A 25,098-nucleotide genomic window follows, 5' to 3' on the forward strand; every position below is an offset into this window, starting at 1 on the left:
GTCCAGCCCACCGAGACTCCCGCTCAGCCTGAGGAGACCCCCTGCGAGACTCTCACCAGCGAGGTTGTCAGCTCCTCGACTATCTCCGTCCCCGGCGAGACCCCTGCTCAGCCTACTGAGACCCCCGCCGTCCCCACCGACGTCCAGCCCACCGAGACCCCGGCTGTCCCCGCTACCACCGAGGCTCCCGCCCCCTCTGGCTCTGGCAGCTGCGCCAGCTGCGGCCTGATCACCGTCACCGTCACTAAGACCGTCGGTGTTGAGGCTTGCCCTACCGCCTAAGCGCCAGGGCCCAGGCTCAATCTAACGAGACGATCGTAATGGCAACACCACCACCTGCTGTACATGCCTAATCTTTAATTCTAATTTTTCTTGGCACCGTTGAGCAAGTCCGCTGCGTTGATCCTCTGTTCATCACACCAGAAGTTCGGCGCACGTTCCTGGCAGCAGAAGGAGATAGATCGATACCAAGCTTGTTGCGGATTTCTTACAACTCCTGTACTAACTACTTTTTTTGATTGAACGTGTTTATTGGATGTTTTCTTTTTGATATCCCCCCTTAATGGAGTACATTCCTTAATGTTACGTTATTCAGCAGGTGAATTGTGAGGTACAGTTGCATATGTACATGTATAGCGTCACGAAGACAGTTGTTCAGTTATTCAGTTTTTCAAAATAGAAGCGGAGATTTTACCAAACCAAAATTTTCCTTCCCATTTTTCTTTTTTCCCTGATCGACACCCCTCCTCCTCCAGCAGGAACTCTAGATTTTTAGCGTTTTCCTCCAATTCTCCAGACTCGTTGCTAATCGTGTGGGAAGCGTCCAATAGTCTGCTGCTTCTGCTCCACAATATCTTGGCTTCCCCTGACCCCCGCAGGCCGCAGCACTCAACAGTTGTGCCTGGATGCCAATGGATGCTAAGCTTGTGATGACCTTGTGCATATGTGACGACCGTGCATATGGCTGGGATTACGATCGCCGTTCAATTGCGTAGCTTATTCTGGGGGTGAGGCGAGCGTTGCCAACTTGCCGTTAGACTACTGACTGGCCCGTTCGGAGTCGGACTCGGACATCATCCTAATCCTTCCTTTCCGGTTCTTGATCCGCTGCATTGACAAGTCAGTCGAGGATGTCGCATTACGCAGCCTCAATGGGGCTTGCATGGAGTTGGAGGTGGGAAGTTGGAAGTGGGAAGTTGGAAGTGGACTTGGAATCGGATATGAAGTTGGAGAATATTGGAGATGCCATGATGATGGACCCCGTGGTTGCGAACGCGGGCTGCGGGCTGTGCACTGCCATCTTCCCATGCAAATTGCAATACGAAATGAGGCGGACAATCTGACTTGTCAAGTTGTATTCCAAAATATGGGCCTGCCTGTCGAAATTCGAATTCAACCGTCTGTGGAGAATTGGGTAAGGATTGACCTCATCGTCTCGTGTCTCATATGGTCCAGCGTCCACGGCTCTCGCCTGCCATGTTTGATCGCCGGCCGTTGTTTCCAGTTCCAGGGATTATTGTTTGTTTACCTTGTCCCTGGTTTTTGGACTCTGGTTACGAATACGGCACGATTCAGGTCGCGAGTCGCGAGTCACTGAGTCCGCGACTCAGTGGCGTTGATTTCCACTGTCAGTGTCACTGTCGTGAGATATCTCCGGATTCAGATTGGTTTGAGCTCGGAAGCGAAGGGTTCCAGGTACCGAAGTTCGAATGCTTACCGAACGCCCCTTACGAAGTACGAAGTACGAAGTACGAGCACGATTCATGAACGCCATGGACCTTGGACTTTGGACTTTCTCCAAGTGCGGATGGCACCGGAAGGAATAGACTCAGAGTCCGTGGACTGGCCCAGGCCAGGCTTCAGCATTGATGTTTTTATGCTCTAGCGTTCTATCAATTGATAGCGGTGAACAAGACTGTATCCGTGCTATCCGTGCTTTGCTTGCACGAGGGCACCTACTGTCTACATTTTGCCTAGTGACAACATAGTTTATTTAAGCCTATAGTTCGTCGGAGGCATCAAGCCACCAATTTGCGAATTTTTGAGATTGACACCGCTACTCACAAGTCGACACCAGCATGGACGTCCTTCGTTCGTCTTGTTCTCGGTGCTCTATGCATCTATGCATCTATGTACCATAGAGGGGTGAACTGAACAAACTAAAGTCTTGACTCGCAACCCTTGACTCTTATTTTGTCGAACTAATCTAAACGCGTCTAATTATACACTTCCATATATTGATTGCATGGTTGCACTATTGGCTTTATCACTCCGCTAAATTCGTAGCCTTCCCCTGAGTATGTAGAGTATAGACCCTGGAGTTCGGTACGCTACGAACTAAAAAAAAAAAGGAATAGAGTTAGAGTTTCGTCCCGGGTAGCCCTGCCTCCCAGAGCCGGATTAGAGGGTGCGTTCATCTCCAACGGTTGGTGTCACTTTAGACAAAGTTGGCCGACGCTGAACTTTGTTGCTCGGTTGAGTTGCAAATTATCTGATTCTTGGGATTAGACGGTTGTATCACGTTCCGTGGCGCTGGGACGGAGAGAAGTGCGAGAGGGCTTGGGGTTGATGTCCTTTATAGAGGCGAGGGCGCATTGATTGTAGGACTACGGAATATAGGACTGAAGTGCTATAGACTAGAATTGAGCTGTAGGTGACTAGGGACGACGACAATGCATGAGTTTGGATTCATTATACCTCGGCTTAAATATAGGACATTATGCATAGTTTGCGCCGATATCCCTAGCCCCGAGACTTCGAGCTGCTACCTACCTTGTTATCCGATTTGGCTCGGCGCATGGCGACGAGTCGCTCGCGGAGAATTCTCTCTCGTAGTTCGGTGCTGGATATACGTGCTTGAGGTTTTATATTGGTACGCTGTAGACGAGTGTTAGCATTGTTCGCAGAAACGGACAACCCTAATTGACCATGTGTCCGGGATCGAGGGTACATGACTGGGATACCTTGCTATATAGTGGAAATCATTCACCCACCTCTTTAGCAGGACTCTCTTCTTGCTCCGGCTCAGGAGGTGGTTGGGACTTGCGTCGTGCATCGCCATCCTGATCAGCCATTCTCTGTCGCTTCTCAGTGTGGACGGATACAGAAGAGGAGTTGCGCCTTCGTCGCGCGGCAGGAGCGTATCGCTCAATGGAGCGACGCCGTTTCTTGTCTGTTGCACGGCTGCGACTCCGACTGCGAGAGTCGTCGCGTCTTCGGCTGACACTCCTGCTAGAAGAACGGCCTTTGCTTCGGCTTCGGCTGCGGCTGCGGCTCTCGCTCCTGGTTGAGCGCCGGCGCCTACGGTCCCCGCCGCGATCTCTGCTGCGGCTCAAACGGCGATCGTTCCGGGTTCTGTGGCCCTTTGCAATATTAGCCGTTGGTTCTCTCTTGTCATCTCGTGAGTAAGGCGATGATCTCCGCCGGCCCTGCTTCCTATCAGGTGTTCGCGATCGAGATTGCGATCTCGAAACAGACGAGTCCCTCCTTCTGTGTCGATGCCTGGGTGGCGGCGAGCGGGATACACTGGAAGAAACGGATCTTTGTCTTCGGTCTCTTCTGGGAGTACGTGAGCGTGATGAACCACTGCGGGATATAGATCTTGCGCGATCACCGTAATCAGGACTGCGTCTCCTCTGCCTCCGGCGATCTCCTCGGTCTGGTGAGGCGGAATCACTAGGTGATCGGCGTCGTCGGTTGCGGTCATAACGCTGTCTGCGCGGCGGCGGCGAGCGAGAAGATGATACAGATCGCGAGCGTGAACGTGAGCGACTGGGAGACCTAGAAGGCCGACGGCCTCTGCGAGGAGGACCAGAGGGAACGTACGAATCGAACTCTCGCCGCGAAGGCTGGTCCCAGCGATCCCGACTGCGCCGTCTCGGAGGTGAGCGACGTCGCTCAAAGTCCCGGCCTCCAAATCCGCCCCGTCTTCCTCCCCTACCTCTGTCCGAGCGTTCCCTGCGTCTGATTTGCTCGATCTCGCGCTCCCGTGTTTGCTCCTGCTCTTTCCTCTTGCGAGCCTCTTCCGCTGCCTTTTCTGCTTCGATCTACAGGGCGCCAATTAGCAGGAGTCTTGCCTGGCTGGCGCTCTAGACCGACCTTTTCTTGAATAAGTTCGAGCTTCTTCGCCTCGAGAAGCTCCTTCGCGACACCTTGAGGGTTTTCTTGCGCGCTCAAACACAACGACCATAACTCCTTGCAAAACTTTGCAGTGTCCTTATCGAGAAATCCCGTCAGCTGAATTTGAAGTGATTTGATGTCGGGCTAGACGAGGCGCAAGCATTAGCGATCGTTACATTCAAAGGGTGTAGGTTGAGACATACAAACCGAGACCCTTCCAATAGATTGAAGCAAAGCTCGATCACGACGTCATCTTCATTTCCTAAGATTTCAGATATCTTTCCGGCGATCCACCTGATACAAATGTCCCAGTTAGCAAGAAGGTCTTTCTGAATGGCATTTGTCGATGAACGCCGCGCAGACTCACTTTTTCATCACCTCGATGTTAACTTTGGTCATGTCTACCTTCTGATTGAACACGGGCGGGAATTTCGTCTGCCGGAGCAGCTTTGCGTCCACACGGGTTGCCATTTTGTCAGATAGCTTTCAAGACGCGATCGCGTACTCGAGTCTCGAGGCCGAAAGCGAAGGGCGCATATGATAGTGAAAGAGCTGCGCTGATGGTCTTTGCTGGCCCCTGCAGTTGGACGGAGGATGGTCGGGCCGAAGAGGAGAATGGCTCGGGGTACAGGTCACATGTCTCCGTCTACAGGCCCCTAACTAAATTAAGTAACTACTTCTATACGGGCCTGCTCTATTAATCACATTCCTGAGAGCCTTAACCAGGACCCTAACCTACCCTAAGACCCTAACTCCTTACTACCCTAACAGTCGGGAATTGGGGTGACTTAGTTAATTGGGTAACTACTTGATAAGGTATCGCAGCCTGTAGACGAATATATGCGACCTGTACCCCGAGCCATGCTCGCCGAGAAGCCTCGATGTCTCCTAATTAGGAAGTATACTCAGTCACCGCCGTGACTGTGAACAGCTTCCTTCACAGTTTCCATTGACCATCACAGGCTCATTACTTTCATTATTATACATAATCTAACTGCAGCATCACCTCCCACTCGCCGTCAAAAGCAACCTAACGTGACGAAGTAGCCTCCAATTCTCGCAACACTCGATCTACTTCCTCCCTTCCACGCCGCAGCTGATCATCTACTCTACCGTCCCGGTGAATCGCCTTCATCTCATAATGCAGCTCTACGAGCTCAGACGCAAGATGCAGGTGCTCATTTGTCTCCGTCTGTGAAGGCTTCGGCTCTGTCCCCAAGGGTGTGAGCCTTTCGTTGACGGTGACTAGATTGAGGGCGTCATTGTAGTCCTACATACTGATGTCAGTGTTGCTTTGAGTTGCTGGTTTGGGAAGAGTCGTACACAAGCGCGTAGAGAGGTAAGATCGGATAGGATCTCTGCTACTTTCATGATGCTCGATAGTCCTCCAAACGACTCCAAATACTGTACCGGAGCCTCTACTACCTCTTGATGGTATAGATCCCCACAGATAGTCGGATCTTTATCCGGTCTCGTTGCACAACCGCCTGATTGTTGCAGTCCCTAAGATGCGATCCGGGGTTCTTTGGTCGAGTCTGTATCTGCCTGACAAGCGTCTGATCCAGTCCGCGATCATGTAAACAGCCAGGAATGTAGATGACGAGCCTATTGACGATAAGATGATGGGTCGATCAAGAGGAAGTGAGTTGGAGAAGAAGCTCTCCGAAAGTCGGATCTCCCGAGCTCCCCACAATCCTCGGCCGGACTTCCGCCGCGCAATCGCATTTATACGGGCTGGCCTCCCCTCACCAATTCCCCATTGCTCACTCTCTCCTTCAAACAAAAAACCAAAAAAAACCAAAATGGCAGCTTCAATAAGGGAAAACTGCCGAAAGGTCATCTGCATTGGGCGGAACTACGCGTGCGCATGAATCCCTTCTGTTACCATCGGACTCTATCTTTCTAACGTCGCAATCGCAGCGAGCACATCACGGAGCTCAACAACACGAAGCCAAAGCAGCCATTCTTCTTCCTGAAGCCTACCTCTTCGATCCTCCTACCCGGCGAGGGCCCCGTTCTGCGTCCGCGCGGCACAAACCTACACTATGAGGTGGAATTGGCCCTGGTGATGGGCAAGCGCGTTCGCGATCTGGATCCGAACGATGACAAGGGCGCAATTGATGCGATTCACAGTGCGTACAATCTAACCCACCCTATACAATGTACAAACCAATGCATTTAATCACTTGCTTCTGTCTAGGCTACCTCCTCGCAATCGACATGACAGCCCGCAACGTGCAAGACGAAGCAAAGAAGAAGGGCCTTCCCTGGACAATCGCAAAAGGCTTTGACACCTTCCTCCCCGTCTCGCAGGAGATCCTGAAGTCGCAGATCCCCGACCCACACAATGCGTTCCTCCGGCTGAGCGTGAACTTGCAGCAGCGCCAGGCTGATTCCTCGGGTCTCATGCTGTACCGCATCCCGCGGTTGCTAGCGGAGATATCGCGCACGATGACGCTGGAAAAGGGCGATCTTGTGCTTACGGGGACGCCGAAGGGGGTCGGGGAGGTTAAGAGTGGTGATGTCATGAAGGCCTCTATTGAGGTTGGGGGGAAGGAGATTGAGGAAGGGAGGATCGAGGTTGAGGTTAAGGATCGGGAGGGGCGGTATGAGTATCGGGAGACTTGAGCGGGCTTAGCTTACGGATTGGCATATACATTGTGGAAATCTTGCATATATTAGATAGAGACCTATACTCCGTGATGCAAATGATACGGTTAAAACCTACAGTTCCTGTCTACAACACTCGAGCTGATGTGACATCAAGTAACGAAAAGCTCATCGTCGTCATCATCAGAAGGCACAATGGGTATAGACCTCCTCCCCCTCTTCCCCTTCCTTCTCCCCAGCGAGTCACCCGTCGCATCTCTCTTAACAGGAGGCGGAGGCGTATCTACAGCAGCCTTAGCCTTCCCATTCCCGTCTATATCTCTATCCCTATCCCCCTGACCACGCGCCTTCCCCTGATCTTGATCCCGACAATAAACCTGCAAATAAGACCTCACCCTCTCCCACGAAAGTCCCACGTTCCTGGTAAGTTCCACAACGCGCGCTTTAACCGCCTCATCATCCAATCCATTCTGGAACGCCATGACGAACGCCGCCTCCGGGATAGATGGATGCAACGCCCGCATCGCCCCCGCATGTTCTAGGTATTTCTCCAGCCTGCGACCATCCTGGCGCAGGCGCATGGACTCGAGCTGTGTGGTGTGATCCTTGTTCTGGTGATGGTTATGGCCATGGTAGTGATCCTCTGTGCTGGCTTTCTTGCCGTTCCGTAGGGGGCTGGGGCCTGATCTTCGCGGGAAGGGATGTGGAAGGCCGGGAGGTTGAGAGGGAGGCTTCGGAGTAGATTCAAGGTCCGTCAGTGAGCCCCAGGTTGTTTCTGAGAGGGTGCGGGTTGGGAAGAAGGAGGAGGTGCGGTGTCTTGAGTGCGCGGATGGAGGGGTGGGCATTGCGTCTGGGATTATGGTGTCGTGGTCTGCGTCGAGGGATGGCGCTGATTGGGTTCTGTTTGGTGCTGATGCTGTCGGTCTTGGTTCGGGTTTTGGATGGGGTTTTGCGTCTAGGCATGAAATTAGCACCTAGGTGAATATCAAGAGGGGCAAAGATGGAGGGACAGGTTTGAGATAGTATACCTCGTTTGCTGTTCCTCTCCTTATCCTCAGCCATCGTCTTCATAGATAACCACTTCAAAGCCCTATTCACTTGTTTCCCCTGTACCTCGAGCAGCTTCTCGAGCTCGGAGACCCGCTCCCTCAACAGCTCATTCGAAGCCTTCATATCATCGAATTGCTCTGCTTGAGCTTGAGCTTGAGTTTGAGTGCACCTATCGCTATCGCCATTACCAATGCCATTAATACCCTGTTCCAGCGCCGCAGTCTCACTCTCAAGCGCCGTGAACCTCTGCGCCGTATCGCTAACTTCCCCTCTCAAAGTGGCATTCTCCTGCTCGAGAACAGTGATCCTCTGTCTCAGCGTCGCATTATCACCCTGCAGCTCATCAAATCGTTTCAGCACACCGACGACATCCCGTCTCAACGTCTGATTCTCACTCTCAAGGGCACCGAACTTCCCCATCGCACGCTCGAGCTCGCTCTTCAGCGCTGCATTTTCAGCTTCAGCTTCAGCGTCTGCTTCTGCGCCAGCGCCTTCGCCTTCGCCAGCGTTAGCACTCGCCTCCTCGAGTTTCTCGGCGCGCACAGCGCACGCTTGCACTTTCTCGCCGAGTTCCTGGATCCGCTCATCATACTCGCGCTTATCGAGCTCGCGCTGCTGCTCGAGTGCGTGGATTCCCTCGGCTAATTGCCCGACGTTGCGGTCGAGGTTGCTGATTGCGTTTGTGGCTTTGGTGAACATTGCGCTGAGGCGGTCCATTGTTTTGGACAGATGGATGTTTTCTTGTCGGAGGTGGTGCGCCCAGAGGAGGGTGTCGGGGGTTGTTGTTGTTGTTGTTGTTGTTGTTCTTTGTGTTTGTGCTTGCGTTTGAGGTTGTGGTGGGAGTTGAGCTTGGAGTTGGGTTGGTGATGGGGTTGAGATCAGTGCTGAGACTGCGAGGGAGGATGAGGATGCGGTTGATGCTGAAGTTGTGGTTGAGGTTCGTATTGTGGCGTTTGAAGATGAGGACGGATCTGGAGCTGGAGGGTTCGTCCGGGCCATATTTATGGTATTAGGGTTGGTTGGTGGTTTAGGTGGAGGGAATGAATTGAGTTGATTGCCAGGTGACGTGTCGATTTGGAAAGATAAAGAGAGAAGGGGGCGGTGTTGGGAGGAAGATTGAGTTTTGTGTTTGTGATGGCGTTTGGCTGAGACATGGATGGCGAGGTGTGAATGATTTGATGATTGTTGATGGTGCAGATGTTGCCGGGACAAGGATGAGTTGGTGGTAACTTGCATGATATGCACAGCAGGCTACAGCCTCAACAGGACAGACAAGTCGGTGTTATCCTACGGTATACAGCACTACTCTGTAAACTGGGCCATGTAGACTTAACCAAACGGTATGGCATTTACCTCTTTGTCTATTGTGCTCCATACTTTAAGCAACATCCCCAGATCCATAAACATGTATGTATCGTAGGTATTCATCCTCCCAAGTGCTCGGAGGACAAACGCCTTCTCGAGCGATTCAACATTTTCGGCTCATTTTTGTTGTCGAGCAGCGGAGGAAAAGGGGACAAAGGAAGAGGTGAAAAGAAATCCCAGATGAGACAATCATGAATTACAGCATAAAAAAATTCGCACGAAACATGTCGCATCTCCATAAGCATAGACGAACAAAGGAAACCATGAAGCAGCAGGTCATAAGAACAGCTTTTCAGCTGTCACTACTACTGCTGACACATAAAATGCTTGAGACACAGAAAGCCACTTTTTGAAGAATTCCTCCATTTTACCAAGAGAGAAGCTGCAACGATCAAAAACAAGTCTTTCTTTTCCCACCGCAACTCGCCCTTGGAGCGGCAATCGTAACCCGCATCGAAGATATTAGGTGGCTCGGAAATCAGGAAGTTTAGATGAGGTCAGCAACGTTCATGGGCATCTCCTCGATCTGGGTGCTGTAGAACTGCTCAATCTCACGCATCATACGGACATCGTCAGCGGTGACGAAGTTGATGGCAACACCCTTACGACCGAAACGACCACCACGACCGATACGGTGAATGTAGTTCTCACGGTTGGCGGGGAGATCGTAGTTGATGACCAGCGAGACCTGCTGGACATCGATACCACGGGCCAGAAGGTCAGTGGCGATGAGGACACGAGAAGATCCAGAGCGGAACTCCTTCATGATTACATCACGCTGGCCCTGCTCCATGTCACCGTGCATGGCGGAGACAGTGAAGTCACGGGCAGTTAGCTTGTCAGTGAGCCAGTCGACCTTGCGGCGGGTGTTGCAGAAGATGACGGCCTGGGTGATGGTGACGGTCTCGTAGAGATCGGAGAGGGTGTCGAGCTTCCACTCCTCCTTCTCGACAGCAATGTAGAACTGCTTGATACCTTCGAGGGTAAGTTCCTGCTTCTTGACCAGGATACGGACGGGGTCACGCATGAACTTGGTGGTGACCTCGAGGACATCCTGGGGCATGGTAGCAGAGAGCAGGACAACCTGGGTGGACTGGGGGAGGAGCTGGAAGATGTCGTAGATTTGCTCGGTGAAACCACGCTGCAGAAGTTAGTATGCGATCAGTTGCAAAGGTGAGCAAAGGTTGTACATACAGACAACATCTCATCAGCCTCGTCGAGGATGAACATCTTCATCTGGTCGGTCTTGAGGACACGACGCTGGATCATGTCGTGGATACGGCCGGGGGTACCGACAACGATCTGGGGGCCCTCACGGAGAGCGTTCATGTCATCCCGGACAGCGGTACCACCAATACAGGCGTGGCACTGGATGTTCATGAAGTCACCGATGGCGATGACGACCTTCTGGATCTGCTGGGCCAGCTCACGGGTGGGAGCGACAATCAGAGCCTGGCAAGCCTTGACGCTGGGGTCGAGCTTCTGCAGAGCAGAGATGGAGAAAGTAGCGGTCTTTCCGGTACCGGACTGAGCCTGGGCGATGACATCGTTGCCTGAAGCGCTTGATTAACTTTGGTCGAGCAAAACTGGCTAATATTAGACTTACCCTTGACGATGGGTAGGATAGCACGCTGCTGAATGGCGGAGGGACGCTCGAAACCGTAGGCGTAGACACCTAAAAGCCGGGAACCGTCAGAATCTGCCCTCACATCTGTATACTAAGAAAAAGGCGTAACATACCGCGAAGCAGCTCAGGCTTCAGGTCCATAGAGTCGAAAGAGTCGGTGATCTCATCGTAGTTGGACTCGATCTGGTCTGAAGGGAGTTGTTAGCGAAACCCATGCATTCACCGGTATTTGCTGTTGGTGGTGCAAGATTTTTTCCTTCTCCCGCGCTGCCTTTCAAGACTGCGAAAAGGGAAAAAAAATCCTTGCCACAACACGAGTGGAACAGAGGATGGAAGAACATACTGTCGGGGATCTCCTCGAGACCCTTGTCGTTGGAAGCCATATTTGCGAAAAGGTATGGGGATGATCACAGCAGCGGACTGTGATCGAACGAAGACGGTGGGGGGTTTGGGAGTTAAAGGGTTTGTTCCTTAGCGACGAGCGGTCCCGGTGGGGTGGATGCTGTCGCTGAATCTCAGTCAAAAAGACTCTTCGCAGGAGTGCTGATGACTAGAACCGAGGTCTCAGAATAGAGACTGACAGGAACTAGTAGTAATGATAGTAGTTGTAAGAGTTGAAACTCAGGAAGTGGGAGGAGAGAAGAAAAAAGATGGAAGAGGTGGTGGATCTTCTCTTGGTGGGAAAAAAGAATTATTCTGGATGAGGGAAAGCGAACTTTTTTCTTTTTACAAATCTGACTGGATGTGACCGAGAGGCCGCCCGTTTCATAGCAAAATTACCCTGGCCGCCTGAATTTTTCGTATGAACTTTCTGCCAGATCATTTACGACCGCCTGCTGCTTTGAGTCGGCCCACCACATTTTTGCTTGGTCAATTGTAGATGTTCAGCAGTCACACAAAGCCTTGATTCACACTCCAAGAGTGACTCATCGGTGGATGGTCATTGACCATCTTTGAATTATCGTTTCCGCCTCTCAGCGTCAATCCATCGGGCGGCGTTTGCCCTATTTCCAGGAACCAGGGATCATAGTCCGTACTCTAACGAGAACGGCCCCAACAGCAAGCGAGATGCCAGACATCACCACGCTGGGCAGCCATATTCGAGACGACACGGTCGACGAGTCAGCTGCACATGATGCAATCCCGGGACACCCTCTAGGAGTCAAGCCGAGTGGCAACGCGCTCCTCGCCGCTGTGAATCTTCGAAATGCGATTGGCACATTCAACTTGTGGCCCGATGAGCTGATATTGATGCTATTGGAGTTCCTGGACTATCGGAGTCTTTTGCAGCTGGGTCAGACATGCAAGGCGTTTTATGCATTTACAAGAGCGGAGGATCTCTGGAAAACCCTGTTCATCAGGTAAGGCGGTTTGACGGCCCATGAGCGGAAACTACTACTACATTATACCAAATGCGGTGCTAAAGTTTATTAGTGCGCCTCCTGCAACGCTCGCCTGGAGAGGAACGTGGCGCGCCACGTACCTGAATCTGCCACCGTCAAAAGTTGCTTCCCTGGACTGCTCGAACCTGTTTTCAGACGCCCTACATCGTCCGTTCTATTGCGCGCACATCTCTCTTGACCCATACGCCTCCAACATTCCAGCTAGAAACCGAATTATCCGTCTACCAAACTTGACGCATGAGGAGTTTCAAGAGAAATGGTCGGACACACCGTTCATCCTGACGGAGCCGGTGAAAGAGTGGCCGGTATACCATCAATGGTCGACGGAGACACTGCTGCCCAAGCATGGAGAGACTCCCTTCCGGGCGGAAGCTGTCGACTGGCCTCTCAAAACATACGTGGATTACATGAAGAACAACTCGGATGAAAGCCCGCTCTATCTCTTTGACAAAGAATTTGTCTCAAAAATGGGGCTTAAGACCGGACCGCTGGACCAGGAACCGGGTACGGCATACTGGCCGCCACCATGCTTCGGTGAAGACTTCTTCTCGGTCCTTGGGAACGACCGACCTGACAGACACTGGCTGATCATCGGACCTGAACGATCAGGAAGCACGTTCCATAAAGACCCTAATGCGACCAGCGCCTGGAACGCGGTCGTCCGCGGCTCCAAGTACTGGATCATGTTCCCTTCCTCGGCCAAGCTTCCGCCTCCACCTGGAGTCTACGTATCGGAGGACCAAAGTGAAGTGACATCCCCACTGAGCATCGCAGAGTGGCTTCTGGGTTTCCATGGTGAAGCCCGCCGTACCCAAGGCTGCATTGAGGGTATTTGCCACGAAGGAGAGATCCTCCATGTGCCCTCGGGATGGTGGCATCTGGTTGTCAACCTCGAGCCTGCTATCGCGATTACACAAAACTTCATCCCTCGTGCTCACTTGACTGCGGCATTGGATTTTCTATCAAATAAAGCTGACCAGGTATCTGGGTTCCGGAGAGACGTCAACAACCCGTACGAGCGATTCGTGGCTAAAATGCAAGAATCGCATCCGGGATTCCTCCAGAACGCACTAGATGAGCTCAAACAAAAGTCCGAAGGCAAGAAGCGCAAATGGGATGAGATAGTGCACGGGAAAACCACTGATGGCGCTGGCACCGAGTCTGAGGCTGGTGGGTTCAGCTTCGGATTTGGCGACGATAGCGACGCAGAAGTTCCTTGAATGCTTCGCATTATATGCAACAACTTCACTACTCAACGCTCTCACCGGCCGTAACATCACTGGCACAGAAATGCAACATATGCTCAGTTTCAATGACAAGCGACCGACTTCGTCGCGGACATGTTCTCCCCAAACGCCAGATACCCGACAAACGCGCCAACAGCGACGGCAAGCATAACGAACCCGTTATAAGTCATGAATAGAAGCCTAGATTGTTAGCTTGTCAACCTGACGATAGGGAGGCGAACTCACATGATGAAAAAGCTATAGAACACCTGCACCGCATAGAGCGCAGCCATGGTGATCTTCCCTCTCTGCTCGACAGCCCTCCTGTTGTCACTACCTACAAGTAGCCGTGAGCTCGCGTTGCGGACATATGCTTGGGCTTCATGTTCGTGTTCAGGCTCGGGCCCGGGCTCATTGCCTTAAGTCCGAGCGTCAATGGCAGCTCCACCAGGCCAAGAGATCAAAGTTGCCGAGACACAGTATACAAAACACATATAGAACACATAGAAGCATTTAAACATAGAAGCAAAAGAAAAGAAAGGGAAACTTACCCCCAACAACAGCCGCCGAAAACGCACTTAGTCGTCGCGCATGCGCCACTTCGTACTGCCGAGTAACCTGTCTCACCCCTTCATACCCCGCCGCCAGAAGCACAATGACGACCAGTGAACCGAGAAGAGAGAGGGCCCCGTTGACGCGCCATCCCGAGAAGACAATGCAGAGGTTCTTCGTGGACCAGGTGAATAGCATCTGCCGTAGACAGTATCAGTAAATATACTTCATGAACTAGGACAGAAGGCAAATTCGAGTCTTCAGAGTCGTCGAAATATGAAAACTCACGTTCATACTACACTGATCCCCTCCCATATCCATCTCACCGTGGTCGTGATGGCCGTGGTCCATATCCATATCCATGTGGTGCATCTCCATAATAGCTAGATAGAGATAGCTTGCCGATAAGGGTTCGGAAATGGCAGGTGACGAGGAGTTGTACTTGATGGTGAACCATGCAGTGGCCAGTATTGAATGCAAGCCAGGTCTTCCTCCGTCGATGAGGTCTCAAAGCGAGTGAGGTTGACACAATGGAGGATGAGGAGTCAGAGCTGACGATGAGGTGATTGCAAACAGGACAAACAATGACAGATAAGATCGGCCGGCCGATCACCACCTCCGATGTTCGATTCTCGACTCTGGATTTCCTCCCTCCGCACGCCATCTCGCCTGTTCCAATTCCGCGCTCAAGTGTCGTACATACGGCACGCCACACATATACCCGAATTGAGCCCGCATACCCAGGAAACGAATAAAATGGCCGAAATCGCAACCGCAATGCCCTCCGTCCCCGTCGCAAATAATACACCGGCAACAGGCGGGACAGGGACTGGTCAAGGCTCAGGAACAGGAACAGGAGATGGCACTTTCCAAGTACAGCAACAATCACAATCTCAGAACCAGAGCCAGACTCAAGCAAACAACACCAACCCGACAACAACGGGCACAACCAACAACGAAAACCAACCCCCAGACCAACGCGCAAACCGCGGCCTGCCCTATTACGAAAAACTCCGCCGCGAGCTGCGCGACACATTACAGAAGAAGAGACTTATGGATAAGAGCATGGTGCGTTTTCCCAATCCAAACCTCTTCACTCGTCCAGACACATACTAAATGAAATGAACTGATGAAACAGGCCCAACTAGAAGACCAAATCTACCGCTTCGAACAGTCCTACCTGGAAGAAACCACCGCCGGAAACATAATCAAGGGTTTCGACACCTACATCAAGGGATCCTCGACGGGGTCGGGCCTCGGCGCAAGCGGGATGTCGCTTTCGGCGTCGGGCGTTGGGACGGCGTCGAGAAGGAAGGCGGCTGTGACGGATAACGATCGTGTGTTTTCGAGGAGTTCGGCGAGTTTTATGCGTGTATGTCTTGCCTTTACCCCTCCTTCTCATCTACAAATCCTTGACCGAGTTGTCATGATTGACATTTGGCGTGTAGGACTCCCCCGCCCCCTCCTCAACCCAAACAACGCCCTCCCACGTACAAACCCCAAACTCAACATACAACGGGTCAACCGGTAAGCCCGGGGCCAATGCAAATGGCAGCGGCGAGACGTCGTCTGCCGCCGGGAGTGTTAAGGGCTCCTCGGCAGGTGCGTCGTCGAAAAGTAACAAGAAGAAGGCTGCGTCTTTGACAAAGGGGGAGGACGACGAGGATGAGAAGCCGCCTGGGAAGAGGTTTAAGATTAGTTATGCGGGGAGGGAGTGATTTATTCGGTTTCGGGTTCTTATAAATTCTGGGTTTGTTTTTGTTGGGTCGGGTTTGGGTTGAGTTCGATGGATGGAGTTATTATATTCGGAAGCTTCAAGGATCGATCCTTTGCGCGTTGTTTAGATGGATAAAAGCGGTGTTTTGCTTTGCTAGGTGCTTTGGCGTTGGAGATGAGGGCTTGCGTGGTGTTTGTTCTTATTCTCTTGTAGTATGATGAAGACTATGGGCGCTCTGACTTTTCAATCTATCCATTGTCATTCTTCTAAGGTTGATACACCCTGATACTCAACTAGGCATACCTCGATCTCTACCTAGGTTTACTCTGTCCCGGAAATACTGATTAATTTTAGAGCCAAGCCCAAACGTAGCCACGGTGACGGCGACCAAACAATGCATATCAACCATATGTACGACAATCATCGAGGTCATAACTACATACATAACAACATCGCAAAACAAAACATGCTTCCGGTGGTAGCGACTAGCTACTTAGGTAGGTAGGTAGGTAGCTAGGTGGATACTCCCATCGGTAGCTCGTGGAGTTCATACGCATGCCAACCTACAACTGCAACCGATACGTCGCGACCTCAAAAGCCCTCAGGTTGATATCGACGGTCTTCCAGCCGTCTCGGCCTCGCCCCCTCTCATCAAGCAGCAGAAGCTCGACCTCGTCGTCCTCAAGCACATTACACTTCCACACCTTTTTCACAGGTAACCCAGTACGAATGACCCCGCGACTCTTCCCGCCAAGACTCTCATAAATGCGCAGGATAACGCTCTTCCCCTGCCTCTTCGAGCCGGGAATCTCGATATCGGGATCACCGTGGATATCCTCGTCGTCTTCGCCGCGCTTGACGGCGTCGAGGATTAAAGAGGGGGAGCCGGTGAGCTCGATTGTACGGAGTTTATCCGTGACGTCTCGCACGGATGTCTCATCGGGGAGGGAGAGGGATGTATCGAGGATAAGCGGGTGGTTGAACTCGTAGCCTGCGCGGACGGTGCGGGCGTCGAGGGGCCCCTGGTGCGGGAGGATAGCGTAGCGGATGGAGTGGTGGCCCATGTCGGCGTGGGCGTCTGGGGCTTTGGGGGCGCGCAGGAGGGAAAGACGCATTAGGTTGCCGACGGTCGCGAAGCCGTACTTTGAGTCGTTGAGGATGGAGACGCCGTAGCCGTTCTCGGAGAGGTCGGCCCATTTGTGTGTGCAGACTTCGAATTTGGCCATGTCCCAGCTGGTTTACCTGTTAGTCTGATCTGTGGATGTGGATGGTAGATGGAAAGAGGGTTACCTTGTGTTGTAGTGGGTTGGGCGTCGGATGATGCCGTATTGGGTCTCGTAGGATGTTTCAGTGTTTGTGATGTCGACGGGGAATTCGACTTTGAGGAATTTCATGGTCTCTTGCCATTCGACCTCGCTTTCGAATTCGACGTAGGACGGCCTGTTCTTTGCTGCGGCGGCCAGGCTGATGGTCGTCTTGACCCAGCTGTCCTCGCTAATCTTCGTTTCGGTGACGACGCTGACACGGTAGGGGTCGCTTTCGGCGATACTGGTCTTGCCGGACTGCAGCTCTTTTCGGGATTCGAGGTGGAAAACTTCGACGTCCCATGCTTGCCAGTAGAGAGGCTTGTCGTCGAAGATGACCAGTTGGCCGGCTTTGCCGTCTGCGGCGATGAGTTCGCGATCGGCTTCAATATCGTACAGCGATGTGATGATGCCGTCTTGAACGTCAACCCGTAGTTTTGCGTTTCGGAGACGGAACACGCCAGGCTTGGTCTCATGAACGCTGACTTCTGGGGCCTTGATGCTAGCTTTCGGATTTTGGATGACACCGGGGCCTCCGCCCATGAGGGTATACTTGGAGCCCTTTGCGGCTATGTGTGTCGGAAGCTGGACCACCTCGGACCGATCCCAAGGAAGAGTGTTGATCGCGGCATGAATCGTCCCATTCTTGCTGAACCCGAGGGCTTCAAGAGCCTGCTCCCTCGCTTTCAGACCAGTCTCGAAGATCTCAGCGTACAGCTCGTCTGAATCATCATAGCACATCTCGATACAACTTCCCGGTAGGCAATCGTGGAATTGGCAGAGGAGCACTCCCTCCCACATTGAGTCGATGTCCTTCTTTGGGTATTCGTAACCCGACTGCGTCACAGACGCAAGGGTCGCCAGGAACTCAAGCTCGCGGAGCAAGAACTCAGCTCGACGGTTGTTGCGCTTGTTGTTCGCCTGCGTAGTGTATGTGCCGCGGTGCAGCTCAAAGTAGAGCTCCCCGTACCACGTCGCAAACCGCGCACCCTCCGCAGACTTCTTTTCGAGCTCCGCAAAGAAGTCGTCGACCGATCCACCCATTGTCGCCCGCGGAAGCAAACCTATCTTGTCGCTTAGGCCACGGCAGCGACGAAGTTTCTCCAGATGCTCAAATGTAGGCCCGCCGCCTCCGTCACCCTTCCCAAAAACAAGAAGAGAGGTATTATCTGAATCGAGAGACTTGTGCTGGGTCACGCTGCGCTTCACGTCGCCAAAGTGAGCACTGGCGGTGTATGTCTCTGACGGCGCCATATGGCACATAACTTGGCTTCCGTCAAGCGCAACCCACTTGAAGGTCGTATGTGGGAAGTTGTTGATGTTATTCCAACTGAGCTTCTGCGTGAAAAAGCGACTCATTCCTGCCAGTCGACAAATCTGTGGGATCTGCGTGGAATAGCCAAAAGTATCCGGAAGCCAAAAGGTCGTGCATCGTTCTCCAAAGTTGCTCTCAAAGAACCGTTGTCCGTAGATAAACTGTCGCACCAAAGACTCCCCGCTGGGCATGTTGGTATCGTGCTCGACCCAGCTACCGCCTATTGGCTGGAAGTGGCCTTTCTTGACCCATCCCTTGACGCGGTCAAACACGGAGGGATAGTACTGCTTCAGCCACTTGAATTGTTGAGCCTGAGAACAAGTAAAGCGATGTTCCGGGTAGCGATCCATGAGGTCACACTGGTTCGACCATGATCGCGCGACTTTTCGCTTGGTTTCTGCCCACGGCCAAAGCCAGCAGGTGTCGATATGGCAGTGCCCGATACCGTATACGATGGGCTGCGTACCAGTGTTGTACACTTCTGCGGAATCGACCTTATCGCCAAGGTATTTCTGAGCGATCTTGCGTCCCGCTTTGATGGATTCCAAGCTTCCATCGCCGGCAACGAAAGCATCGATGATGGAATTAGCCACGACGTTGGCCTCGTGGGATTCCCAGCCTTCTCCTGGAAACTCTCGAGCCGCATCTGCTCTGGTCAGCAACAATAAACCAGAGTATAGCTCCAGGTCGTCCTACCCGAGATAATCCAGAAATCATAGAACAACGCCCGTGCCTCCAAATTGACCGCAGTGATCCGCGCAGTGCTCAGGGTATAATATTTATCCGGACGCGGTGGCTGAATTGAATCGCCGCCAGGGGCATTCCCAAACATGCCATTGCACGCCATTTCAATGTAGAACGTATGCTCCTTTCCATCACGCCAGGCATCAGGAATGATCCACTCGATCCGCTCCCCGCCGCCCGTAAGGCCCTGCAATGGGTGCCCATCTTCGGTCCAGACCAAGCCCTCATTATTCGCATCCCAATGAAACTCCAGCCGTTCTTTCTCGCGCAAATCGTCGGAAATCGTCAGACGAATTCGGAACCAGTGGGTCGACCAACTGGGGCCGAACGAGGCTCCGATGTGCGTGGGTTTGAATTCGTGCGAGGTGGCTTCTTCAAAGGTCGGGCGCTGGAGGTCTGGGACCGAGTAGACGGAAAGCTTGACGTGATTTTCGTCGGAGTCGGTGGCCTCGAAGAGCTTCCTGTTGGCGTAGGAGGAGGGATTAGCGGAGCTGACACGAATGACTGAAGTGACAGGACTCACCCGATTAAATTCTGGCGCTCGTATTGGCCTCTGGCGGTAAATTGATTGAGACGGTCAGTGTAGATGCTTCTGATGCGTTGACCGACGGGGCCATCGGGCGCCCGGGGCAGAGAGCTGGAGCTGGAGCTGGGAGCTTGTCGGTCTCCACCCATGGTAGTGGGGTTGAAATCAGGAACTCTGCGACAGAACGAGCCAATATAGATCAATAACCGGTAAAGCGGGATGAGAACAGCGTAGATTATTTCGGGGTAGGTGGAAGACTAGAGACTGGAAGAGAGGAGAAAGTAAGTCGTGGCAGGCAGCCAGGAACAGGAACAGGTGACGTTGTTGCATGCGGAATGCGGAGAAGCCGGGGATCGCCCGTGCACTACTGTCACGACGTAGTCGTCCAGACCCAACCACCTCAGCGCACTAAGGCAGTAAGCAGCATCCATTCCCTCAGCCAGTCATGTCTTCACGATGCTTGCAAGTAAGCATCATCAAGGCCTCGCACACGGCACAACCTCAACGGGCTCATGGTCTGGACTGGGCGAAGATCCCGCCAGGCCAAAGTGGGACCGCCCATACTACGTAAGAGAGTCTCCCTTGAGTGGCCATCACTGGTGGGTATAGAGTTGCAGTCATTAAAAGCTGGCTTATACACCGGGATTGTCTCCGGGAGTTTGAGGGTTGAGGAGCACTGACACGCCACATCTTATTGAGAGCAGCCTGGACCTATAAAAGATCCTGGTTGATCAAAAGCGAAATAGTCGAATCTGACAGCAGATCTTTGTTAGGGACCATAAATCTTAATTTCTGTTCCTGAAGTGAGCTTTTCATTCCGACCAGAGGAGTCAGGCTACAGTATTCCTGTCCTTCGAAATCAAATATGCTCCAGTCCGATGATCATGGTTGTCAGTCTTACTATCTCTCAATGAAAATCTATAGGTTAAGCAGGGGCAGTTGCATTTTATCCCTAGAGAAGAGAAGACGAGGGAGTCTGGCATCGTCCAGGAGATGACGTAAGCGGAGTTAGGGCTGTGTAACGTGACAGGCGGCACCAAAAAAAAAAAAAAAAAAAAAAAAAAAAAAAAAAAAAAAAAAAAAAAAAAAAAAAAAAAAAAAAAAAAAAAAAAAAAGGTGTTGAGGCGTCCTCGGCATGGTTTCGGCTTCTTTGTTCAGAAGAAGCAGATGGTTCTGTTCTGCTTGGAGCTTGTTTTTCGAGATCAGCTGTTCTTCTGCTCCAGGACGATCTGATTGTGGTCTCTTGTTCAATTAGGTCTCTGGATCCTCGCATCTGTATCAATATGCTATCCATTGCGAAGCAATGACCATGGGTTAGGGTGGCCCTGCTCATGACTCTCACCCCATCCCTCCCCCAGCCAAAAGCCAGTGGCATAATGCCCGGCAAGCATTGGCAAGCCAATTAGCATTACTGGACAGCTCAATGCTGCTAGCGAATATTTGGTCAAGGCCGGCTCTGAACGCTGCACGATAAGCGGCTACCCTGTCATAGGGAACGAGGCAAAGAAAAACTCAACCTGGGATTGCGCTGAGAATATCTTCCCTCATTTCCGCTGCCGTCCTGCCTCAGACGCACATTTCCACCGCGACGCAAAGTACAAAGGTTACCTGTCCTAAGGCTATACAGACAATGTCGTCTACTCTAGTGGCAGATGGAAATGGAACTACCTCTGCAGAAGCCTGGTGCCGAGGATCGCAATTTCATGACTTCTTTTGAGCCTCAATTCAGGGCAAAGCACATCGGCGAGCATACTACTTCGTGGAGGAACGACGAGCACTCAGTCAACATCCTCACCCCTGTGGCAATGTGCAAGGCCTTGATCGTTCTCAAATGTAGGGATTTTGGTCATCACGAGCAACTTGACGTTGTGGAGTCGAATGCCGAGTGGATTTGAATCTTACGATGCACAAATTAGAGATCGTCTCGCGCCAGAGTTTCGAACTGCCTGGGGAGTCTATTCGCGGTGGTAACCTGGAGGCGGGCATGTACATTCCTACTTTAGGGAACTCCGCGAATGGTTGAAGCAAGAAGAATGCAGAATCACCAAGTTTCCTCCCCACGATCTTCGAAAACGGAACTAGGGTTTTGGGCCTTGTGTCTCTTGTGTGGATACCAGCCATGTACTTTCAATAATCATGCTGCGGCTGTGATTGGGGGATTCAACATCCTTCTATACATCTGGGTTTGTCTTAATATTCTCTGATTTTTATGGATTACACTCGTTCGTGAAGCAAAGCATTAAAAGCAGACTGTGTCTCACATATTTCGTATTCCCTGCTGTCAAACTCACTGGCTCAGGCTGGTGCTGGCTGAGACCGGCCTAGATATGGTTCCCGATCGATACTTTTTGACCCAGCAGGGCTTTGTCTCAGACAGAGATGAAGGCTGTCTCAGTTCCCCTCTAGCTCTACGATTTGTTGAATTTCCCCTTTTCTTTTCTCGTCACCTCTCCCTCCCTCCTACGTTGATCAGATTTATCACGGTCAACTACATTGCGAATGCATCCATCTTCTCAAGCCATTGACTCTACGCCGTACTCAATATTCCTGCCTACAGCAAATCCAGGATATCCCACACATAACCATGTCTTCAGTCAGCGACGCCGATATCAGGAGCTCCGCACGGCTCTTGATCAATGCCATGGCTGGTCTCAAGATGATCAAACGCGCATTCAGAGTGGCCATCATTGGAGAAGCAGCCCAATCCTTTTATGACGGTGAACAGAGACGACACAAGGTTTCTCTATTGCTGCTTCTTCTTCTCTGAGCTCCATGAGAGTACTCTATCAGCCAATGCATGGACTATATAGTGCCTAGAACTACTTCCTTCCCCTCTAGTGCAGGGGAAATCGACATTCTCCCCGTCAGTGTTTCCCCAATGCTCGGAGCTACCTCCTTCGCCACTACGGAACCGAAGAGAAGCTACCCTGGGTCACAGCGCCGTCGATCTGCTCGTTCAGACGGTGTTCGAGTGTTCCCACGACCCTGCGGAACATGCCTGGCAAGACGAGCTTGGAGACGCCACCTTTGGTTCTGCCCAAGCTGTCCCGACTCTTCATCCAAATGGGTGGCTGAGTCGGGTGCGGTTGAGGGGCGGGATCCCAAGGGAGGTACCGACGAGCTGGGGTTCAGCGAAATCGTTGTCCCTGTGCCCCCGGGCACTCGCGCGCCGGACTCCTAGGAGGATACGGAGACCGAAAATACGCAGGATGTCTCCTATAGCATCGCCGGTAGCGTACACGATGCTCGGGGGCGTGCTCGGTCGGGTGCTCAGCCGGATGTTCAGCCGGAACCAGTCGCGCTCGTCTTGTTCTTTCTCTTGCTGCTCGCTACTCGCGGGTAACTGTATTTATCTTGCTCTCCATATGTATTCTAGTCTGCGTCTGGCTCATCGGCCCTAAGCCCTGTCGAGACGAAGGGTGGGTGGTCTCCTTGGGTTTCGCATTAGCGGTCATCAGGTTCCCCACATGTACAAATTAAGGGCACAAGCACAAGGCAATACTAGGAGGCAACGAATAAGTCTCACCAAGCTGCACGTGGAGACTTTCCTATCTTGATTCCTGATTCTTCCTTGTGGTAAGAATGATCGGTCTCCAGGGAGACGCACAGACACGCACTGAAAGAAATACAAGCCTTCTCAGATGCAGAATCGGCCGCTCACCCACTACTACCGTTACTATGCAGCTAGTAATGATCGTAGAACACAGCCGCCAGAAATGACCAACGGCTAAACCCGGAGAACCGTGGTAGATCCATTCAAGCGGTCGTAGCAGGGCAAACGAGCCAGTTGGCCGGTGCCTGGGGGCCTGATGCGGAGTTAAACCAGGCACTTGAGGCACCTCTGAGCGACTTCGATCTCCCCGAAGACGCTGAGACAGCAGAAGTAGGGGGGGGGGGGGGGTAAGCGGGAAGCCCAGCGATGTCGGGCTCCTGGAGCGATTGATTAGAGACTGCGGCATCACAGTATCGTATTACTTTGAAAATAGGTACTATAGTATTCTCGAATGCTCCAATGATAAAAAAAGACTAGGCGCAGGGAAGCACTCTATATTACGACTGCGTTGTACTGAGGTAATCTACGGCCAAGGCATGCAGATACGCTCCTGAATGCATCTCTTATACATGAAGCTAAGGCAATAAGCAACATGGAAGTAAAGAACCCAGAATGTTAATAATATTCTATTTCAACGAAACGCAATAAGTAAAACAGAAATACTCAAGGCGAAGGATATTGAATCCCTCGCTAAACAACTGCAAGATTAGAGAGAGCGTACACGGCAAGCTACCACGCAAGACAATGGGAAACAAGACCAAGACCTTCAAGCCCAGGTTGCCCGCCGATCTCACGTCAAGCGCGCCTGCGTAGGTCATGGGGAGGCAAAAAATCCGTAATCGTGCCATCCGAAATCAGCCTCTCACGCAGTTCCTTGACCGGAACACTTAGATGCTGACCCTCAACTCCCCTTCCCAGGGAAGCCTCCCAGGCCGGCCGAAACCGAGATTCAAGGGCTTTCTTCACTTCAGCATCGTAATAGCGAGAGAAAAAGGCTAGCATCTCGCCCCACATCATATCAAGCCAGCCGATATGACCCTGATTCCTGCTTTTTAGTACAAACAGTGCCTCGCAGAATGCTGTTGGTGCCATGGTCTTCACTGAATGAGCATCTCTCCATGGGATAGTACGTGTACCGATACCGGCTGCCTTTAGGCGGAAGTCAGTAGAGAGGATGAAAGGACGATCATCAGGAGCGGGCCTTTCTGTTGAGCTCTAAAAGCCACCAGAGTAATCGGCTTTGGTTGTATAGTACCAGGGCCTCAAAGATCGGATGATTGAGATGGAGATGCGCGGCTGATTTTGGGCGGCAGCGGTGATGGGGAGAATGGCTTTGATCTCTGTTCGGGTTTTCCTTCTCCTCGTGCTTTAGGATAGAGCACTGCTGCTTCGTGCAGTGTGTGTACCCGGCCTTAACAAGGTGTTTGGTAGGTTCTTGAACCTAGTCCAAGCTCGAGTTAGTCTGTAGCGCACCTAGAGAGAAACGACTAATTTGTCTGGGAGCTGGGGCTCTTATCTTGTCATCGGGGATCACAGAATCTACTTCCCTGCAAGGTATTTCAGGGTTAGCTTGACTGCGAGCCACCAGGATCGAAGAAGCGTTACCTGCCCTGAGCCCCCCCAATCCCATCCGTATAACTACCACCCTCTCCATCCATGGAAATGTCATCTACAAGAAGGGCAAGTGCGAGTATTCCCCACAAGATGTTAGGGATTCCTCTGTCATCCGGGACACGAGCAGCATGGATTGCAAGAAGTATTAGGCCACGTATTCGAAATAGGCAGGGAGAACAACTATTTTCTGCAATCTTTGACATGCATTATCAAATAAGACATCAGTTGCACCCCTCTCTGGCAATCCAAGCATTTGTCCAGGGTAACCGATGTTGCTGTAAAGCAAGATATTATCTGATAGCCCGCGGGGCTGTCTTCGTTCCTTCCTTAATAGGTAACAGTATTCTCAGGTTGTCCCTCCCGGAAGCTAGAT

At 52.0% G+C, this 25,098-nt stretch overlaps 11 protein-coding genes across 11 annotated transcripts; 4 read left to right on the plus strand and 7 right to left on the minus strand.

Annotated features, from left to right (window-relative positions):
• Positions 1 to 6: 6 nt before the first annotated feature.
• On the plus strand, positions 7 to 282 carry BDV17DRAFT_295987 (uncharacterized protein; the record flags this gene model as incomplete). Its single annotated transcript, XM_073763201.1, has 1 exon — positions 7 to 282. A coding segment is annotated over one exon (276 nt), but the record flags the coding sequence as incomplete, so codon positions are not given.
• Positions 283 to 2,981: 2,699 nt separating this feature from the next.
• Positions 2,982 to 4,590, minus strand: BDV17DRAFT_285119 (PWI domain-containing protein; the record flags this gene model as incomplete). The annotated part of the gene is made up of 4 exons (XM_073760644.1): positions 2,982 to 4,046; positions 4,099 to 4,263; positions 4,323 to 4,413; positions 4,487 to 4,590. 4 exons carry the CDS (start codon positions 4,588 to 4,590, stop codon positions 2,982 to 2,984), a joined length of 1,425 nt encoding a protein of 474 aa, XP_073610640.1.
• A 406-nt stretch (positions 4,591 to 4,996) lies between these two features.
• BDV17DRAFT_276010 (uncharacterized protein) lies at positions 4,997 to 5,756 on the minus strand. The gene is made up of 2 exons (XM_073759286.1): positions 5,443 to 5,756; positions 4,997 to 5,389 (listed from the first exon to the last, which is right to left on the minus strand). The coding sequence occupies exons 1-2, from the start codon at positions 5,488 to 5,490 to the stop codon at positions 5,150 to 5,152; spliced, it is 288 nt and encodes a 95-aa protein (XP_073610641.1). The 5' UTR covers positions 5,491 to 5,756; the 3' UTR covers positions 4,997 to 5,149.
• Positions 5,757 to 5,921: 165 nt separating this feature from the next.
• BDV17DRAFT_295990 (fumarylacetoacetate hydrolase family protein) lies at positions 5,922 to 6,747 on the plus strand (the record flags this gene model as incomplete). The annotated part of the gene is made up of 3 exons (XM_073763202.1): positions 5,922 to 5,980; positions 6,040 to 6,251; positions 6,320 to 6,747. The coding sequence occupies 3 exons, from the start codon at positions 5,922 to 5,924 to the stop codon at positions 6,745 to 6,747; spliced, it is 699 nt and encodes a 232-aa protein (XP_073610642.1).
• A 134-nt stretch (positions 6,748 to 6,881) lies between these two features.
• On the minus strand, positions 6,882 to 8,778 carry BDV17DRAFT_295991 (uncharacterized protein; the record flags this gene model as incomplete). The annotated part of the gene is made up of 2 exons (XM_073763203.1): positions 6,882 to 7,684; positions 7,758 to 8,778. 2 exons carry the CDS (start codon positions 8,776 to 8,778, stop codon positions 6,882 to 6,884), a joined length of 1,824 nt encoding a protein of 607 aa, XP_073610643.1.
• Positions 8,779 to 9,510: 732 nt separating this feature from the next.
• Positions 9,511 to 10,823, minus strand: tif1 (putative eukaryotic translation initiation factor 4). The gene is made up of 3 exons (XM_073755768.1): positions 10,751 to 10,823; positions 10,339 to 10,697; positions 9,511 to 10,285 (listed from the first exon to the last, which is right to left on the minus strand). Exons 2-3 carry the CDS (start codon positions 10,522 to 10,524, stop codon positions 9,632 to 9,634), a joined length of 840 nt encoding a protein of 279 aa, XP_073610644.1. The 5' UTR covers positions 10,525 to 10,697; positions 10,751 to 10,823; the 3' UTR covers positions 9,511 to 9,631.
• A 645-nt stretch (positions 10,824 to 11,468) lies between these two features.
• On the plus strand, positions 11,469 to 13,589 carry BDV17DRAFT_230447 (putative F-box and JmjC domain protein). Its single transcript, XM_073755767.1, has 2 exons — positions 11,469 to 12,132; positions 12,206 to 13,589. Exons 1-2 carry the CDS (start codon positions 11,840 to 11,842, stop codon positions 13,392 to 13,394), a joined length of 1,482 nt encoding a protein of 493 aa, XP_073610645.1. The 5' UTR covers positions 11,469 to 11,839; the 3' UTR covers positions 13,395 to 13,589.
• BDV17DRAFT_230434 (low-affinity Cu transporter) lies at positions 13,439 to 14,552 on the minus strand. The gene is made up of 4 exons (XM_073755766.1): positions 14,241 to 14,552; positions 13,952 to 14,150; positions 13,647 to 13,737; positions 13,439 to 13,601 (listed from the first exon to the last, which is right to left on the minus strand). The coding sequence occupies exons 1-4, from the start codon at positions 14,328 to 14,330 to the stop codon at positions 13,484 to 13,486; spliced, it is 498 nt and encodes a 165-aa protein (XP_073610646.1). The 5' UTR covers positions 14,331 to 14,552; the 3' UTR covers positions 13,439 to 13,483.
• A 6-nt stretch (positions 14,553 to 14,558) lies between these two features.
• BDV17DRAFT_276035 (chromatin modification-related protein EAF6/MEAF6) lies at positions 14,559 to 15,968 on the plus strand. Its single transcript, XM_073759287.1, has 3 exons — positions 14,559 to 15,020; positions 15,091 to 15,324; positions 15,401 to 15,968. Exons 1-3 carry the CDS (start codon positions 14,574 to 14,576, stop codon positions 15,668 to 15,670), a joined length of 951 nt encoding a protein of 316 aa, XP_073610647.1. The 5' UTR covers positions 14,559 to 14,573; the 3' UTR covers positions 15,671 to 15,968.
• A 10-nt stretch (positions 15,969 to 15,978) lies between these two features.
• On the minus strand, positions 15,979 to 19,823 carry ams1 (alpha-mannosidase). Its single transcript, XM_073755769.1, has 4 exons — positions 19,556 to 19,823; positions 18,985 to 19,493; positions 16,960 to 18,934; positions 15,979 to 16,902 (listed from the first exon to the last, which is right to left on the minus strand). The coding sequence occupies exons 1-4, from the start codon at positions 19,705 to 19,707 to the stop codon at positions 16,233 to 16,235; spliced, it is 3,306 nt and encodes a 1,101-aa protein (XP_073610648.1). The 5' UTR covers positions 19,708 to 19,823; the 3' UTR covers positions 15,979 to 16,232.
• Positions 19,824 to 23,833: 4,010 nt separating this feature from the next.
• On the minus strand, positions 23,834 to 24,799 carry BDV17DRAFT_276042 (uncharacterized protein). Its single transcript, XM_073759288.1, has 2 exons — positions 24,717 to 24,799; positions 23,834 to 24,658 (listed from the first exon to the last, which is right to left on the minus strand). The coding sequence occupies exon 2, from the start codon at positions 24,201 to 24,203 to the stop codon at positions 23,907 to 23,909; it is 297 nt and encodes a 98-aa protein (XP_073610649.1). The 5' UTR covers positions 24,204 to 24,658; positions 24,717 to 24,799; the 3' UTR covers positions 23,834 to 23,906.
• Positions 24,800 to 25,098: the final 299 nt, after the last annotated feature.

This window comes from Aspergillus undulatus (genome assembly GCF_047715775.1).
Source record: "Aspergillus undulatus strain CBS 261.88 unplaced genomic scaffold BDV17scaffold_80, whole genome shotgun sequence".
NCBI lineage: Eukaryota > Fungi > Ascomycota > Eurotiomycetes > Eurotiales > Aspergillaceae > Aspergillus > Aspergillus undulatus.

Excerpts from the sequence above, each read along its gene's own strand:
- BDV17DRAFT_276010 (XM_073759286.1), bottom strand. The coding sequence starts at position 5,490 with ATGAAAGTAGCAGAGATCCTATCCGATCTTACCTCTCTACGCGCTTGT. Across the intron at positions 5,390-5,442 it reads TTACCTCTCTACGCGCTTGT|GACTACAATGACGCCCTCAA; the intron begins GTACGACTCTTC and ends ATCAGTATGTAG.
- tif1 (XM_073755768.1), bottom strand. The coding sequence starts at position 10,524 with ATGAACATCCAGTGCCACGCCTGTATTGGTGGTACCGCTGTCCGGGAT. Across the intron at positions 10,286-10,338 it reads AGGCTGATGAGATGTTGTCT|CGTGGTTTCACCGAGCAAAT; the intron begins GTATGTACAACC and ends TAACTTCTGCAG.
- BDV17DRAFT_230447 (XM_073755767.1), top strand. The coding sequence starts at position 11,840 with ATGCCAGACATCACCACGCTGGGCAGCCATATTCGAGACGACACGGTC. Across the intron at positions 12,133-12,205 it reads TGGAAAACCCTGTTCATCAG|TGCGCCTCCTGCAACGCTCG; the intron begins GTAAGGCGGTTT and ends AAAGTTTATTAG.
- BDV17DRAFT_230434 (XM_073755766.1), bottom strand. The coding sequence starts at position 14,330 with ATGGAGATGCACCACATGGATATGGATATGGACCACGGCCATCACGAC. Across the intron at positions 14,151-14,240 it reads GGGATCAGTGTAGTATGAAC|ATGCTATTCACCTGGTCCAC; the intron begins GTGAGTTTTCAT and ends TGTCTACGGCAG. Across the intron at positions 13,602-13,646 it reads TTCTATAGCTTTTTCATCAT|GCTTCTATTCATGACTTATA; the intron begins GTGAGTTCGCCT and ends CTAACAATCTAG.
- BDV17DRAFT_276035 (XM_073759287.1), top strand. The coding sequence starts at position 14,574 with ATGTTCGATTCTCGACTCTGGATTTCCTCCCTCCGCACGCCATCTCGC. Across the intron at positions 15,021-15,090 it reads GACTTATGGATAAGAGCATG|GCCCAACTAGAAGACCAAAT; the intron begins GTGCGTTTTCCC and ends CTGATGAAACAG. Across the intron at positions 15,325-15,400 it reads GTTCGGCGAGTTTTATGCGT|GACTCCCCCGCCCCCTCCTC; the intron begins GTATGTCTTGCC and ends TTTGGCGTGTAG.
- ams1 (XM_073755769.1), bottom strand. The coding sequence starts at position 19,707 with ATGGGTGGAGACCGACAAGCTCCCAGCTCCAGCTCCAGCTCTCTGCCC. Across the intron at positions 19,494-19,555 it reads GAGCGCCAGAATTTAATCGG|GAAGCTCTTCGAGGCCACCG; the intron begins GTGAGTCCTGTC and ends CTACGCCAACAG. Across the intron at positions 18,935-18,984 it reads TGATTTCTGGATTATCTCGG|ATGCGGCTCGAGAGTTTCCA; the intron begins GTAGGACGACCT and ends TGACCAGAGCAG.
- BDV17DRAFT_276042 (XM_073759288.1), bottom strand. The coding sequence starts at position 24,203 with ATGGCACCAACAGCATTCTGCGAGGCACTGTTTGTACTAAAAAGCAGG.